The 14,448-nt window shown below is 47.6% G+C and overlaps 2 protein-coding genes across 2 annotated transcripts; both read right to left on the reverse strand.

Moving 5' to 3' along the window:
• Window positions 1–231: 231 nt before the first annotated feature.
• On the reverse strand, window positions 232–3,774 carry ATP5F1E (ATP synthase F1 subunit epsilon). The gene is made up of 3 exons (XM_058686107.1): window positions 3,617–3,774; window positions 1,858–1,984; window positions 232–387 (listed from the first exon to the last, which is right to left on the reverse strand). Exons 1-2 carry the CDS (start codon window positions 3,646–3,648, stop codon window positions 1,861–1,863), a joined length of 156 nt encoding a protein of 51 aa, XP_058542090.1. The 5' UTR covers window positions 3,649–3,774; the 3' UTR covers window positions 232–387; window positions 1,858–1,860.
• Window positions 3,775–4,597: 823 nt separating this feature from the next.
• PRELID3B (PRELI domain containing 3B) lies at window positions 4,598–14,183 on the reverse strand. The gene is made up of 6 exons (XM_058686108.1): window positions 14,045–14,183; window positions 10,033–10,201; window positions 8,740–8,829; window positions 8,232–8,302; window positions 8,007–8,109; window positions 4,598–6,359 (listed from the first exon to the last, which is right to left on the reverse strand). The coding sequence occupies exons 1-6, from the start codon at window positions 14,074–14,076 to the stop codon at window positions 6,240–6,242; spliced, it is 585 nt and encodes a 194-aa protein (XP_058542091.1). The 5' UTR covers window positions 14,077–14,183; the 3' UTR covers window positions 4,598–6,239.
• Window positions 14,184–14,448: the final 265 nt, after the last annotated feature.

Genomic DNA, 14,448 nt, shown 5'->3' on the forward strand with positions numbered 1-14,448 from the left:
AGGGACGGTGAAAGCCACACCAAGAGGCTCCTTTTGTTAACGGACATCACAAAAAAGAGAACTTTCTATCCTGAGACATTTAAAACGTGGTTCCGGCATCCCTCAGCTCACTAGATACCACACCTGCTTGCCCCAACTTAAGAGACTCTGGCTCGTAAGGTCATATGCTGCAGGTACGCAGAGTTCCTCTGAAGAAAAAGCCTGAAGGAAAACAAACACCAACAGCAGGAGTGGACCATACTTCAATTTATTGGCATCGTCCATCTAGAACAAGACAGGGGTTTTTTTGTTTTGTTTTCTGACGAAGGGAGGTGGTTTCCAGTCGGCCATAGCATATACCCACACATCTTCACCTTGAAAATGCAGCATTTCAAGCTCTGGGCGGGTCTGGGAGGAAAAAAGAAAATGCAACAGTTGCGAGTTCTTTGTGTTTTAACTGTCCGGCGCGACCGTGGCAGTGACTTCCTTGTCATGAGCTAAGATAACTCTGGCGTCACTTCACGTGGCTAATGCTGACCCTTGGCTCTTGGCTGTAGAAAGTGCTGGTTCACGTGCACTGCCTCAGCTGCACAGGAACTTCCCTTCTAAGTAGAACCAAGTTCTCTCCTAGCAATAAAGAAACCACTCGGCCTTTCAAAAGACACGAAAAGCCCCCTGTGCTGATGGGCTGGGGTCACCCCCTGCTGGACCTCGGGAGAGCGGTTTTCTTCTACTGGATCTGGACACTACTTTCTGACCCCAAGGACACCGCAAGGTCAAGGGAGTGCGATGCGCAGCGTGGCTTGGCCACGCTGCAGAGGCTCAGTGACTTTGGCAGCCAGGTCACTTTTAAGACAAAACAACCCAACGTAAGACTAGGTCTCATTACTTAGAATTACGAGGGGAGACAGAGAGCCCCTAGAAGAAGGGCTTAGAAGAAGGGCTAAAACACTGCATCTCCAGACTCATGATAAAATATTTACTAATTCAAAATGAAAATGAAAAGTGCTTAGGGGAGACAGTTCCAATAAGTGAAATTGCTCATAACCACAAGCTGCCAAAGGATGAATATTTATCACATTTCTCTTCTACTGCAGGTCTGAAGCCTTTTTTAAAGCAAAACAAGAAAATTAAGTCTGAAAAACAGCTCTCTGGTTATTTGCCTTGTTTATCTTTGAAATAACGTCAAGAAAAAGGTTGAGAGATCACGTCGCTTTAGCAGTTTGGAGCGAAGAGTCAGAACTTATCAAGTGTACGAAACTGTCTTTCACTGCACAGGATGTAACTCTATGTGACCGACATCTCTGGAAAAGTAAGACGAACCAAGCACTCAGAAAGAATAATACATTTAGCAAAAGCAGTTTTCACTGCAGGGCCTTGGATTCTGCTGCTCGATAGCTTAGCAGGACCCTGGCCTGTACTTGCAGCCCTGATGTTCAGGAAGCAGTCCTTTGTGAGAACACTGGCAGACGTGAGGGAAATAAAGACGCAGAGCACTGTAATTTGTCACGCCCCTGAACTGTTACATAACTCTGACGGCAATTACAAAAGCGGGGAGTTTATCCTCCGAATTATTTGATGTTGTGCAGACAAATGAAACAGGTTTAATTAAAATAAGATGGCTCTCTACCTAAGCATTGCTAAATGAGCTGAAAATCAATGTGCCAATTACTTCTGCTTGTCAGGGCCTGAAGCGAGATTCTTTCATGATGCCGCGGCACTCGTATCACTCTGTGCTTTAAATTACTACCCCCCGAACTAACACCTAAATGTACCGGTTGAACAAAAAATGGGCAGAACTGAAAAACTAAAATTACTTTGTGTTTCAAGTGCTCTAAGAACTTAAGGTGCAGGTCTTCTAATAAGTCGGTAACTTACAGATTACTCCTTCTTCACTTTCACAATTTTTACGGTGCTGCCAGAAGTCTTCTCGGCATTTGCTTTGAATTCCGTCTTCAGCGCATCTCTCACTGCTTTTGCACAAATCTGGGAGTATCGGATGTAGCTGGGAGGAAATCAGAGACAACATACAATTAATTACCAATGAGCCAGCCGGACTGGTTGTGTTACTGTGATTTTTTTTCTTCCCGTATGTTAACTTTTGGTTTGGCTGTACAGTATAGTGGAACTGGATTTAAAATTCACTAGTGCCAGAAGGAATCTATACAGAGTAAAAGACTAGAAAGAAATGTACTAAAGTCTTAATCTTGGAGTTAGGATGGGTAATCTCGGTTTCTCTTCTTTGTACCAATTTAATACCTGTTCATTTAAAATAAAAGACTCACAGGTATTTAAAAAAATCCTATAGCAGAGGAAATAGACTAAAATGTTAGAGGCTCTGATAGAAGGGGCATTTCCCCCCATGTCTCTACTTGAGATTTTTTCTTTACGCATGTTATTCTTACAAGGTAAAATACATAAAATTAAAGGAGAAAAACTATTTTGAATTCAACAGTTCTTCCTCGGAGTAATTATTTAAAGGTTTTCTGGAGAATACTGGATTTTGTTTCATAAGTCTGCCATTGAAGACACTTCCCAATCAAGGTTTCTAAATTAAACCTAAAAGCTCTTTGAGAACATCATCAATTCTAACAAAAGATCTAACAGCCTGCTTCCTGTTTGGTAGATGGACTCCCATCAACATCTTATTTTCCAAAAGATGTCAGTTCAGTCTTTATACTTTTTGAAAACAGGAAGGCGGCGGCGGGGGGGGGGGGGGGGGGGGGGGGGAGAGGGGGGGCTGCTGCTGTCTATTTTCTCATGTTTCAGATTTGTTTTCTGGGCCAGAAGCAGGCGTTCCAACGCCTGTCTGCAATGTGACTAATTGGGTTGACCTTCAGGCTGCTTAATCTTTCCGGCTACTTTATCCACCTGTAGAAACGAGAATAAAATAGAAGACTAATATTACTGGCCCCACTGGTGGATGGGAGAGACACAAGTGTGAAGGGCAGGGCCCAGCACACCTGTCACAGAGTAGGTGCTTGATTCAATGGCACCCGTTACTGGGACTATCATCCTTCCAAGGCCACGGATCCGTGCTCAACCCCCCCCCCCCCCCCTGCCCCCAGGTCAGGCACCTGCTGGGCTGCTCAGCTGTCCCAGTCATGGGCCCACTAGAAGGTGTCCCTCTGGGCAAGTCACAAGCGCTAGGTCCATCGAGGGCACAAAGAGCTCAGGTGCGAAGGCCGCACCGCTGGTGCCCCCATGTCACTAGAGGTCGTGTCTTCAGTCGCGTCAGTACGTGAGCCTCGCGGGAGCACCGCCCCCCTGCGTGCAGCGCTCTCCAGTGTACAGGGGCCTTCTCCCTTTGCACCGGGCAGGAAGCACAGGCATGTGCGTGCTGGGCAGGGGGCCGGGGCGCTGGCAGCGCCGGGGAGGGGCACGAGGACCCTGCACGCGGGTCCCGGCGTCGGCGCGCCTCGCGTTCACCCGGGGCGCTCGTGGGGGCGCGGCCGCACCCCCAAGGGGACGAGCGTAGGCGCTCGGCCCGCGGCACAGGCCACGCGCCCCGCACGCTCGAGGCCGCCCCGGCCGCCATCTTGGAGCCGCGCTCCCCCGGCCGCGACCCCCGCCGCGCTGGCGCGACCTCCGACCCCCGGCCGCGCCGCCGGCCCCCGCCCCCCAGGCGCGGGCCTACCTGAGTCCAGCCTGTCGCCAGTACGCCACCATGATGTCGCGAGAGTGGGCGAGTCGGGCCAAATCGCGAGGACGCCTCAATGTCGGCCCGGTGCGCGGCCCAGCTGCAGGAAGGTCAAGCCTGTGAACCGGAAGAGGCGGGACTCCGGACCTGCCAATCCCGCCTCCTCTTGCCCCGCCCGCCGGCCCGAGCAGCCCCTGCTGCCCCGCCGCGGAATCCCCCCGACGCCGGGAGCCAATGGGGACGCGCGGCCGGGGCCTCGCGTGCCAATCCCCGGGCGGGACGGCCGGCAGCGCCCCCCGATTGGCTCCGCGGGAGTGCCGAGCGTGTTCCCCGCGGGCTTCCGTAGTGCCCCGGCCGACGCGGCCGGGTGAAGAGGGCAGCTGGGGTCAGCGCGGGACACGGCCCCCACCTCAACACCCCCCCCCTCTCCCCGCCGGGGTCACGGCCCCGCCCGGACGTCGGCACGGAACCCTTAAGCCCCCACCCCCGAGAGGCAGGGATCAAAAGCAAACCTCGGCCCTGACACAACCTTGGCTTTCGGGTGGTCCCCCGACGTGCGACAGGACAGGACGGGCCAGGGCCTTGCTGGCGGCGCGCGGGGACGGAGGTGGGGGGGGTGGGGGACCCAGTGCATTCGCAGGAGGAACAAAATCTCTCTTGCGCTTCACAGTGATTAAAAAGAAATTATCATCAGGAAACACATCATGGTTAAAAGTTTTCAGGAAGAAAGGTTTTTCTTAATATAACTTCCATTTTTAATATTAAATAGGATAAGATGCTCCATGGTCCCCGAGTCTAATCTGTGAACACCGTCCAGTTTAGTCTCTCAAACACATCTACTTGCTGTATATTTGTATTTTAAAAGGTAAAAGCCACAAACTACCAGCTATTTCACTGAAAGTAACTACACTGGAAAATGAAAATTTCTAGAATTTTATCATTAGGTCAGAGTTAAAAAAAAAATCAAACAGGAAAAAATTTTGTTCAGAAATCGTTTTATCATTAGGGCATTACACCTTTTTTACAAGTATGATTTACAGAAATTATACAAGGCAACTTTTAAATCAAATATCAATATTTTCCAATGTTTTGTTTAACTGAAATGTTATCTCACTTGTAAAAATCCTCTCCGGTTACAAAAAATAATCAAAAACCTTATTGGATTTCAGTTGCTTTTACAAAAGTCCTAAGAAGTCTTAAGCTAAACAATACTTTAAGTAGAAAAACTCTAATTTTTAAATAATTTGCTATAGTATTTCTGTGGTTTATGTACATATATTAACTGGTTTCTTTTCCAGGAAACCTGAGGAGTTTATTACATTAAGCATTGAAAATAAAGACAAGAGCTGATCACCTTCCAAGAAAAGTCCTCTATGCACCAACTGCAACTACCAAAGATACCATTTACTGGCTGGTAACTGCCCGCCTAGAAAATGGGAGATACATTTTCAGACTGCAGCTGCCCCGTGGTATCCAAAGTAAGGATTTCCCATCGATAAAAGCTGCAAAGCTATTCACATAGTGGTTGGTTTAGGTCAGTGCTGCTTTTCCCATTATTCTTCTTTTTTTCTTCCCCTCCGCCCCCACCATATTACTAAAAACACTGAGTACCCGGGATTTATGCTTCAGGAAGACATCGGTTTGAGTAATTTCAAATGACGTACAGCTCTTCATGTAAAAAAGACGTTTTGTGGTCACAAGTACTTCAAAAAGTAATTATATTCAAATAACCTGACATATCATGCTTCAGCAATTACGGAGCCAGGATCCTGACACACGGCAATTTGTAAGTTAGGCAAATGTGAAATGCTAGCAGATGCGTACAGCTGTCGTGTGTCAGTTTGGAGCGCTGCAGGATTTCGGCAATGACCTTCTTTTTTCAGTGAACATCACCAGCCCACGGGATAGCACGCCAAGTCATAAAGTACAAATCCAAGGGAGGTAACACCTTTCCCTAAGTTACAAAACTTTGGCAAATCAACACAGTACTCTTTAATACAATGAAATCCTTTCTGTTGCTGTTGGGAGTCATGTATTCTTTTAGTGATAATTTTCACTCCGAAAATGTCATTTAAGTACCAAAACCAAACACTGTGATTTTTTTTAATGGTGGTTTATAGCAGAGCAAGTTATTTTACACAAATTAGCATGTCCTTTTAAAACTATGTAATTTCTCCTTTTAAAGAGCACCCCCTCGCGCCAGCTCGCGAAGTTTACCGCAGCGGGGTAACCGCGTGAACTTAGACGGCTCTGTTTGTTCTGGGGTTGGTCCAAAGCTAGGTAGAGTTCCAACGCACGAAAAGCTTTAAAATACTACCTTAAGGGAGATTTAACGCGCCCATGAGATTTTCCAAGTACTTTTCAAAAATTGTGAAATTTTCACATAAATATTAGAATCCTCACAATTAGATGGTCACTTCAAACCGTACCACTTCTGGATGATCCCTTGTATTTAGAAACCCCGCACCTCTTTGTTTTGATCCAAAGTCACATAGCTTTCCTTCAGCTTAATAATAAAAAAAAAAAAATCCTACCTAAAATATAGTTTTATTTTTTTAAATAACAAATAAATACACTGCCAGCTTGCAGACACCTGGGGGGTGCGTGGGGGCTTCGATCCTCACTTCTCTACAAATGCCGCCGCTGCCATCGGTGTCCTTATGCTCCCTCTCGCCGAAGCCGCCAATTCTTCAATCTCGGCATTTAACTTATGTATTACCCATTCCATCGCTTCTCGGCCCTTAAAAAAGAATTCAATACATCTGTTCTCACCAAGTGAGAGCGAAGGCACGTATCACATAAATGGCACATCAGGAAGTAACAAGGAGCATTACAAATGTAGCTAAACCTCACCGGGATGGACCGTTTTTGTCCTTGCTTTTTTTTTTTTTTTTTAATGTTTATTTATTCTGGAGAGAGAGAGACAGATCATGAACAGGGGAGGGGCAGAAAGAGAGGGAGACACAGAATCCGAAGCAGGCTCCAGGCTTTGAGCTGTCAGCAGAGCCTGACGCAGAGCTCGAACTCATGAACCATGAGATCGTGACCTGAGCGGAAGCCGGAGGCTTAAGCGACTGAGCCACTCAGGCGCCCCTGTCCTTACTTTTTGTTCTTTAATATTATTTACCAAATTATTGAATGCTTTGGGCAACTAGATTGATCTATAAACTGCTTTTTCTTTTGCATGCAAAAGATGTTCCCAAAAGAATCTACAATTAAATGATAGTGATGATTTACTTATTTCTGATTAGAGCGGTCCCTTTCTTGGGGGCCAAAAGGTCAAACTCGGTTTTTCTTTTTATGTCCATTATTTTAAACCAAAATCCTGCAAGAGGCCCTGAAAGAGCTGGTCCCTGACTTTTTCTTCAACCATTCTCTCCTGGTGCTTGATGCAGTTCCTTGAGAAAAAGAGGGGGCACTTCATGCTTCCTCTGTCTCAGGCCCTTTGCACATGCAGTTCTTCTGCTGGAAATGCTTCCTAGCATCCCCCTCACAACCAACATGCCCCTCCTTCAGCACTCAACACAACACTCATTAAATACTCATGTCTTTTTGTACCTTTCCTTTCCTAATGACGTGTGATTAATGTTGACTTCTTCTTAGTTCCGTGAGGGCAGGGACCATACTTGTTTTGTCCCCTGCTGTATCCCTAGTCTAGCCTAGCCCTCTGCCTGGCACGGAGAATGCAGCTAGAAATATCTTTTGACTGCCAAGTAAGTATAGTAAACATGTGTTATAGAAGAGTGCATTATGTACCTCTTTCTCTAAACTTACTTTGTTTTAAATCATGCATTCTCCAAGGGGCAAAAATCAGTTGGGGGTTGGGGGAGGTGGAAAAATCTCACTCTTTTTAGGTACAAAGCATATCCATCTATCCATGGTGTTGAGTGTTAAATACTTTCATGAGCTGGTGGCTGTTAGAGAAAAAAAGGTCTGCGATGGACCTGGGGGTTGTTGGGCGGAGACAATAACGAAAAGGGTTGAGAATTGGGTGTTGCAAACAATGGCACACAGTGACACATCATCAAGCACTTCCCACACGCTGGGCCCTGGGCCACACGCGCTTTCCATACGTTGTCTCATGTCATTTACTCTTCATGCCCAACCCGGTTAAGATGGCTAACTGACCTCCACTTCACAGATGGGAAACTGAGGCACGGGAAGGTTAACCTAACTGTCCAAGGTTGAAAGGCTGGTAAGAGTTACAGCCTGCACGTAAACCCAGTGGGGCTAGACCCTACTGCGCAAAAAACGGCCTTTACGGATTCTCACCGCATCATGGTTCAGAATCCGTTTTCCAGGACAGACACACGTTCGGTACCAAGCTCTTCCAAGAAAGGAAACCCAAACCCAGGAGTAACAGCAACTAGGGAGGAGCCTGACTTACTTTATTAGCATTTGAAGATATCGTACTCGCCATTAGTCCTTCAAGGTAACTGCTGAGACTGACTCCTTTCACGGTGATTATGGCTTCTTGAGTCAAAACAGTTCTGGAACAAAACACATCCACACGGCTTCAGAATGACCTTTCATTTTTCAAAGAAATATATGACTTGAATAAAAAATTCAAACACCCTGTAAAATAAGTTTGTCAAAACATTTTTTTACTCACTTTCCTGGGTCCTGAGGATGTGGTTTGTATATAAGTCTCTCATCTACTGAAACCATATTTGTAAATGAAATCTACAGAATGAAAAAGAAAAAAAATCAAACCATTTGGGAAACCAAGATTAAAAACATTCCCCAAATTAACTCACAAGTCCAAATCTTGCTAAGTAAATACCCAAATAAACCACTTTGATATACTGCAAATTCGGAACTTAAATTTCACCATTCACTGCTTCCTTTTTATTAAAAAAAATAATATAACAAAAGTATTATCGTCACAATATGCACATGATCCCGAATTCAATTTATTGAGTGCTGACCCCTAGAAATAATCAGTGGGCTCATGGGAGCAGGAAAGCTCGAGGCTGCAAACAGGAAAGACAATGCAGCACATGAGCACTGATTTCCTGTTGAAGAGTATACATGCGCCTGTGTATCAACTATAACAGAGACCACCCCCCACCCCCACATTAAGCCGAATAGTTTTACATTAAAAGGGAGCTCAAACTTACATTAGTAGATTTAAGTTCCATTGTTCTGTCTACGGGATCAACTACAGAATGTTCTTGCACGTATGTTTTTGTTCTTGCTGCACCAATAAGCTAAAAAGAACATTCACAATTAGTAATCAGAGGAGGAAGGGTTTCTTAACAAGTAAACCAATGTTTTATTTCAAGGCAGAGACCTGTTAACATCTTGAACTGAAAAATCTGCTTCCTAAACAACAGGAGGAATCAGACAAAGGTCAGAAAGGAGGCCCGTTTGAGGGTCACGAGAGTTCATGCGCCATGAATGAGAGGGGACTAACAGACACACAAAACCGTTCCCAGAGGCAATTAGCGACCAGCCCAGGGAGAATGCACGCAGTATAAAGCAGACCCTGAAACCACCAAGGTGTGACAACGGAGCACTGAGCCCGAAACATGGAAATCAGAATATCTGGGTAAACACGGCGTCTAGAAACACGAGAGCTCAAGAGTCTCTGTCGAGGCTTTGCTAGAGCAGTCTGAGGGAGACGGTGCCGTGGCTTGGTTCTCCAGGGAGAAAAATGGCCATTTCGTGACGGAGGATAATGCATCACATCCGACATCACCCGCTGGGCTGAGACCCCAGACCACCCCCTGACCTTGCTCATTTCTGTGTCCTCACTACCGAACACGGTCGTTCGTACCAAGGAAGCCATCAGTACATTCCTGTTGAAAAATGTGTCCTTCGGTTTTCTGAGTGGATCTATCTTCCATAAGGAGAAACCCTAAAGGACACAGAGTCCATTTATCATGCCAGAACTCTTTCACACTGTAATGATCTGGCATTCCGGTTTCTTACTGAAAGCCTGCTCACATGTAAAGGAATAGAATTCTGTTTTTAAACATACGGGGAGGAGTGTCAGACCTTGGAAGAAAGGTGGCGAGAGCAAAGTCTGAGGATAGCCTCTTCGCTCAACGTGCACGAGCCACCACTGGCCACCGCGAGCACAGCTAACCACCACCACCAGCCCACTGCTTCCAGACCTTACTACGGGTCTGGAGCTGCCGGCCAATGCAGGAGGAGCAGAGCAGAACTCCTTTTAGATTACAGAGCATTAGCCGGCTTCCTTCAGAAGGTTTTATCGGGTGCCTTCATGAAGACTGTAATAATATTTCCAATTCATTATACACTCATAACTCAAGTTTATTATAATACAATTTGAACTGATGCGAAAATGACACTCAGAATCGGCTCCCACAACCTATTTGAAATGATAATGTGGTTTAGAAAACTTCTCTACAGCAGTCACATTTCCACAGGAATAAAGACGCACTTACAGATTTCACAATGGAAGGCAGTCCCCACTCTGTGCTGAGAAGTCTATGGCTGTGCAACTTTCCAGAGGGATCTATATGTCTGTCCAGTACGTCCACCCCAACCACACTCGGGTTCATAGGGTTTGGGTATTTCTGCATTGCAGCTGTTGTAACGGTTTCCCAAGGGTGGCTGTGGACAGGAACCAAGAAAACCAAATGCTTGAAAACATATGCATATAAGCTAAACCATTTTCATAACCCAGCAAATCATTCTTTACAGTTGAAGTTTAATTAATTTAACTAGGGAAAATTATTTTCTGAAACACTGAGCGAAAGATGATTTGGGGAGCTCAATCTACATTTTAAACATGTACGGAAATCAGTATTTTTTGAGCACACGGGCTGCTACATGGTACAAGTGATGTCCATAAAGATAAACAGAGCCGATGATGCATTACAGTACAGTTTCGCACACAATCTTTCCTATTTACCCATGTTCACTTTCACATGCGAATCTCGTTGCTAAGAACCACCGATTCATAACAATGTATTTACAAAATGTGTTCTATGAAAACAAGCAGCAAAAATTGTTATCATACCATTTATTCTTTTGCCTGGTCCCAAGTCCCTAAAGTTATAAAGAAGTTAACAAAAGTTAACGAACTTATAGACGCCATAAATTCTTTTAGGGATTACAAGAAGATCCAGAGCTTTATGGATTTGAATACCGTAATATTAAAAAAACGTATTCTTCTCTAGATTAAGGTAATAAAAAATAGTGGCCCCTCCAGTCAATCTTTCTTTATTGCCTTCCTCAAAGGAGTGATTCTGATTTGTTTTGAAAAGGTCACACAATACCACAAAGTGTTTTTAAGGTACTCCTAACACACTCTCTTCTAATATTCTCTCTCAGTTATTGTCTTCTTGAAAAAGCACACGTGCTTGGATGATTCAAAATGTGATGTACACGTGTTTGCTTCACAACCTGTACGAAGGTGATGCTGCTACAGGAGCCATCCTCCTCCAAGGAGCCCCTTATTAAGGACAAGGGTGGGGGTGAGAGGTGACCGGGCCCACCGGCAGTCGGATGCTACCCTATCTCTGCGCTTGTCTTCGCTGAAAGGAAAAAGAGGTCTGGAGATGATGTTTCGCCACATTTACCCATAAACCACACAGCATTACTTTTTCTCCTTCTAAAAGCAGAAGAGGGAGGGAGGCCATTAATCTGGTTCAGCTTTTCAGAGAACTAAGCCTGATGCCGCCTCCTTGCCAACAGAAGGGAAATGTCAATACCATGCATTTCCCAGAACCCTGGACAACCGGTGACATTACTTCTAATGTTTTCATCTTTGCCATTGTATAAACGAACCCCACTCTGTTTTTAATCTCAAGCTGTATTTGGCAAACAGTGCAGGTATATAAGGGGAGCTACTTCATAAATCTCAACGGTCCACACACATAGAAGTGATACAGGCCGAGCACTCAGATGGTTACCAAGGCAACTATCTAAAATGAAAATCAGATGAACCCTGTCCCTGTCTCCATCTAGTCATATACCATGGTTAGCTGGCTTCCTTGCACTTATCTCTTCCCCCCTGATTCCCTCCAAAAAATTAATAATTGCATGGCTTCAGGGTGGTTACATATTATTTGTAATATAGTCCTCTTCCGTGAGCCAACCTGGAAACATCGGTGTTGACTTAACTTGAACGGAGACTGCTTTATGGAACATAATCAGCTCAAACATTACAAAGGATGCATGTTAGCAGTCTTCCAGCAATTAATCTGAACCCTACCAATGTAATTATGTGAAAAGACACTCAGAATGGCACCAGAGGGCAGGAAGAACCTTACCCACCTGCCCAGGTCCTTCACCTATAAAATGAGGTGGGCAGACACTTAAGGACACACAAAACTCCAGCCAGGCAGCAACAATGTCTTGATTCATCTACCAAAATGTAACCAAAGAACAGCCCAGGCACATAGCAGACATTCCTATCTGTTGAAGGAGTCAATGGATGGCTTCACCTGGAATCCAACTATAGGTGAAGTGTCAGAAGGAAGTGCTGGACAAATATGGGCAAGTCATGGAATGATGACTTTCGATACTGTAGACAGTAGAGCCCTTAAGGTGGGAAACACGGCAACGTAAGATCTGTGCGGGAAGATGGTAACTTCCATTTCAGGGCGGAGTTTGGCGAGCCCACAGGACGTGTGAGCAGAGATGCCTGGTGAAGACCTGAAAATGAGGATTTGAGGTTTAAGAGAGGCTGGAGCCCAAGGTACAGATCTGGGTGTCCTAAGTATGGATGTATCGGCTGGGACCCTGACCTTTTGAAAAGCCCGGATTATTTGGGGAGAATCAGGGACAGGGCTGCTGCTCCCAGGGCACGTACAGCCTTTATTTGCACACGTCTATCTTCTGGGAGGAGAGCCCCAGCACTCTCATCAAATCTCAGAGAGGTCTGTGGCACAAAGATTAGAATCACTGAAATGGCGAGACGAGAAGGCCAATAACAGAATCTCCTTGAACATTTAGGGGAAGAGGGGGAAACACTGACGAGAAGAGCAGAAAGAGTAGAGACAGGGTAGCAAAGAGAGTGTTAGGGAAGACAGAGAAGAGAAAGCTCTAAGGAGACGCAGTGCCTCCAAATTTCAAAGAACTTCTGAAGCACTGACATCCAGAAGCAGACCGTCAAACGATCACCATCCGTGATCCCAAGGGCTGAGACAGAGTAGTAAAGGCTGTGACCAGGTAGGGAGCAGCAGAAAGACCACAAATCTAGGGTCTTTTTTACCCAGAAGGAGAGCCAGCACTGGGGAAAGAGGAAATCTTCCCTCTGATTCTAACATCCTATACATTCCAGGACCCGGTGGACTCTTGGATGGGTGTGGGTCACCGAGGACGCAAAAAGTTTACAACTTCTTTTAAAACTGCCCTCGGAACCATGGTTTAAACAATCAAATGGCTGCACTAAAACATACTTCGAAGCCATAAAAATTAAAACAGTGTGGCGGCAATAACAAGATCAGAGGAACAGAGAGCAGAGAGCTCAGCAGTGGATTCAAATGTAAAATCACAACAGTGTGCGGGACAACGGTGGCATTGCAGAAGAGCGACAAGAAGACGCATTAGCCCCCTGAGGAGTGCTTCCCTGGATTAACTATTAGGATTGTTTCTTTTCCCGAAAAATGGTAATAGCTGCTTAAACGCCTGCTTCATTTGTATATGGAATCGCGGGACCAAAAGGGAATTTCATTCCCAACATCCACGTGGGGTCAAGGCCTATTTTGTTACTAAGAACTTTTTCCAACCGAGAGATGTCCCTGAGCGTGGCCTCAAAGACATCTCTTGGGCAGGCCCTGACGGCACCGTCGTCTTCCGTGTCTCCGGTGCAAACGGGAACCCAAGGTCACGCAGTTTGCGGGAACCAGACCTGGACCTTGGACTCCAATTTTCAGGCTCTGTTCCTCAGGTCTCGAGCTGCCGGAAAAGTTTCGCCTCCTGGTCGTCCGACCTCACCCGGTACCACCCTCCTCCCGAAAGGTGGCCGGGCGAGGTGGCCCGGCGAGGAGACTCGCCCACGCCTTCCCGCTGGGTTCCGCCGGGGTGGGGGGACCCGTCCCACCGGGTTTGGCAAGGCCGATGTGACAAGCAGGGCCCTCTGCCACCCGAGTGCAGTCGACGACTTCGTGCCGGGCGACGCCCCCACCAGCCTGGGGGGGGGGGAGGGGGTCTCCCTGGGGGGCGGGCCGCTAGTGCCCGTCCCGGGCCTCCCCCACAGCCCGGGCGGCCGCTGGGACCCGACGTCCGAGGGCTCCCTCCTCGGCGGACCCGCTCCGGGACGGCAGACCGAGAGTCCCCGCCCCCGGGGCCCCTCGGGGCTCGGGCCCAGCTCCCCCAACTAGGCCCGACGCCTGGAAGCTTCCTGAGGAGCGCCCCGGCCTCGCCACCACTCCCGGCCCATCCTGCCCTCCCACCCTGCAGTTGCCCCGTGCACCCCGCCGACCCGCCCAATTTACTCAAACTTACTCAAAGACGTGCTCTGAAGTCCAGATCTTCATGGTGCCGGCAGCCTGCGCGATGTCCGGGCGGCGCTAGGGGACAATGAGGCAAAAAAGCCACACTTGCCCCCGCCCCGCCCCCCAGGCCTCCCTGCCGGCCGCCCAGCGCGCACGCGCCGTCGGGCCCGACGCGAGGGACGTCCCGACGCGCTGCCCCACGCCCTATCCCGGCCCGGGTTTTGCCCCAGTCTTGCGCGCGGCGCAACGAAACCCCGCCCCTTAGCGCCGGGCGCAACGCGCCGGCGCAGTTCCGGAGGCAGCGCCCGGGGCCGCCGGCGTAGGCGCTGTGCTGCGCAGGCGCGGCGTGCGACCGGCCGGCTGCCCCCTCGCGGGCGTCGCCGGGAGCGCTGACCTCTGGACAGAGTTGGGCCG

Source organism: Neofelis nebulosa, chromosome 9, assembly GCF_028018385.1.
Source record: "Neofelis nebulosa isolate mNeoNeb1 chromosome 9, mNeoNeb1.pri, whole genome shotgun sequence".
Taxonomy (NCBI): domain Eukaryota; kingdom Metazoa; phylum Chordata; class Mammalia; order Carnivora; family Felidae; genus Neofelis; species Neofelis nebulosa.

Excerpts from the sequence above, each read along its gene's own strand:
- PRELID3B (XM_058686108.1), bottom strand. The coding sequence starts at position 14,076 with ATGAAGATCTGGACTTCAGAGCACGTCTTTGA. Across the intron at positions 10,202-14,044 it reads ACTTCAGAGCACGTCTTTGA|CCACCCTTGGGAAACCGTTA; the intron begins GTAAGTTTGAGT and ends TCCTGTCCACAG. Across the intron at positions 6,360-8,006 it reads TATCTTCAAATGCTAATAAA|GGCCGAGAAGCGATGGAATG; the intron begins GTAAGTCAGGCT and ends TTCTTTTTTAAG.
- ATP5F1E (XM_058686107.1), bottom strand. The coding sequence starts at position 3,648 with ATGGTGGCGTACTGGCGACAGGCTGGACTCAG. Across the intron at positions 1,985-3,616 it reads TGGCGACAGGCTGGACTCAG|CTACATCCGATACTCCCAGA; the intron begins GTAGGCCCGCGC and ends ATTTCCTCCCAG.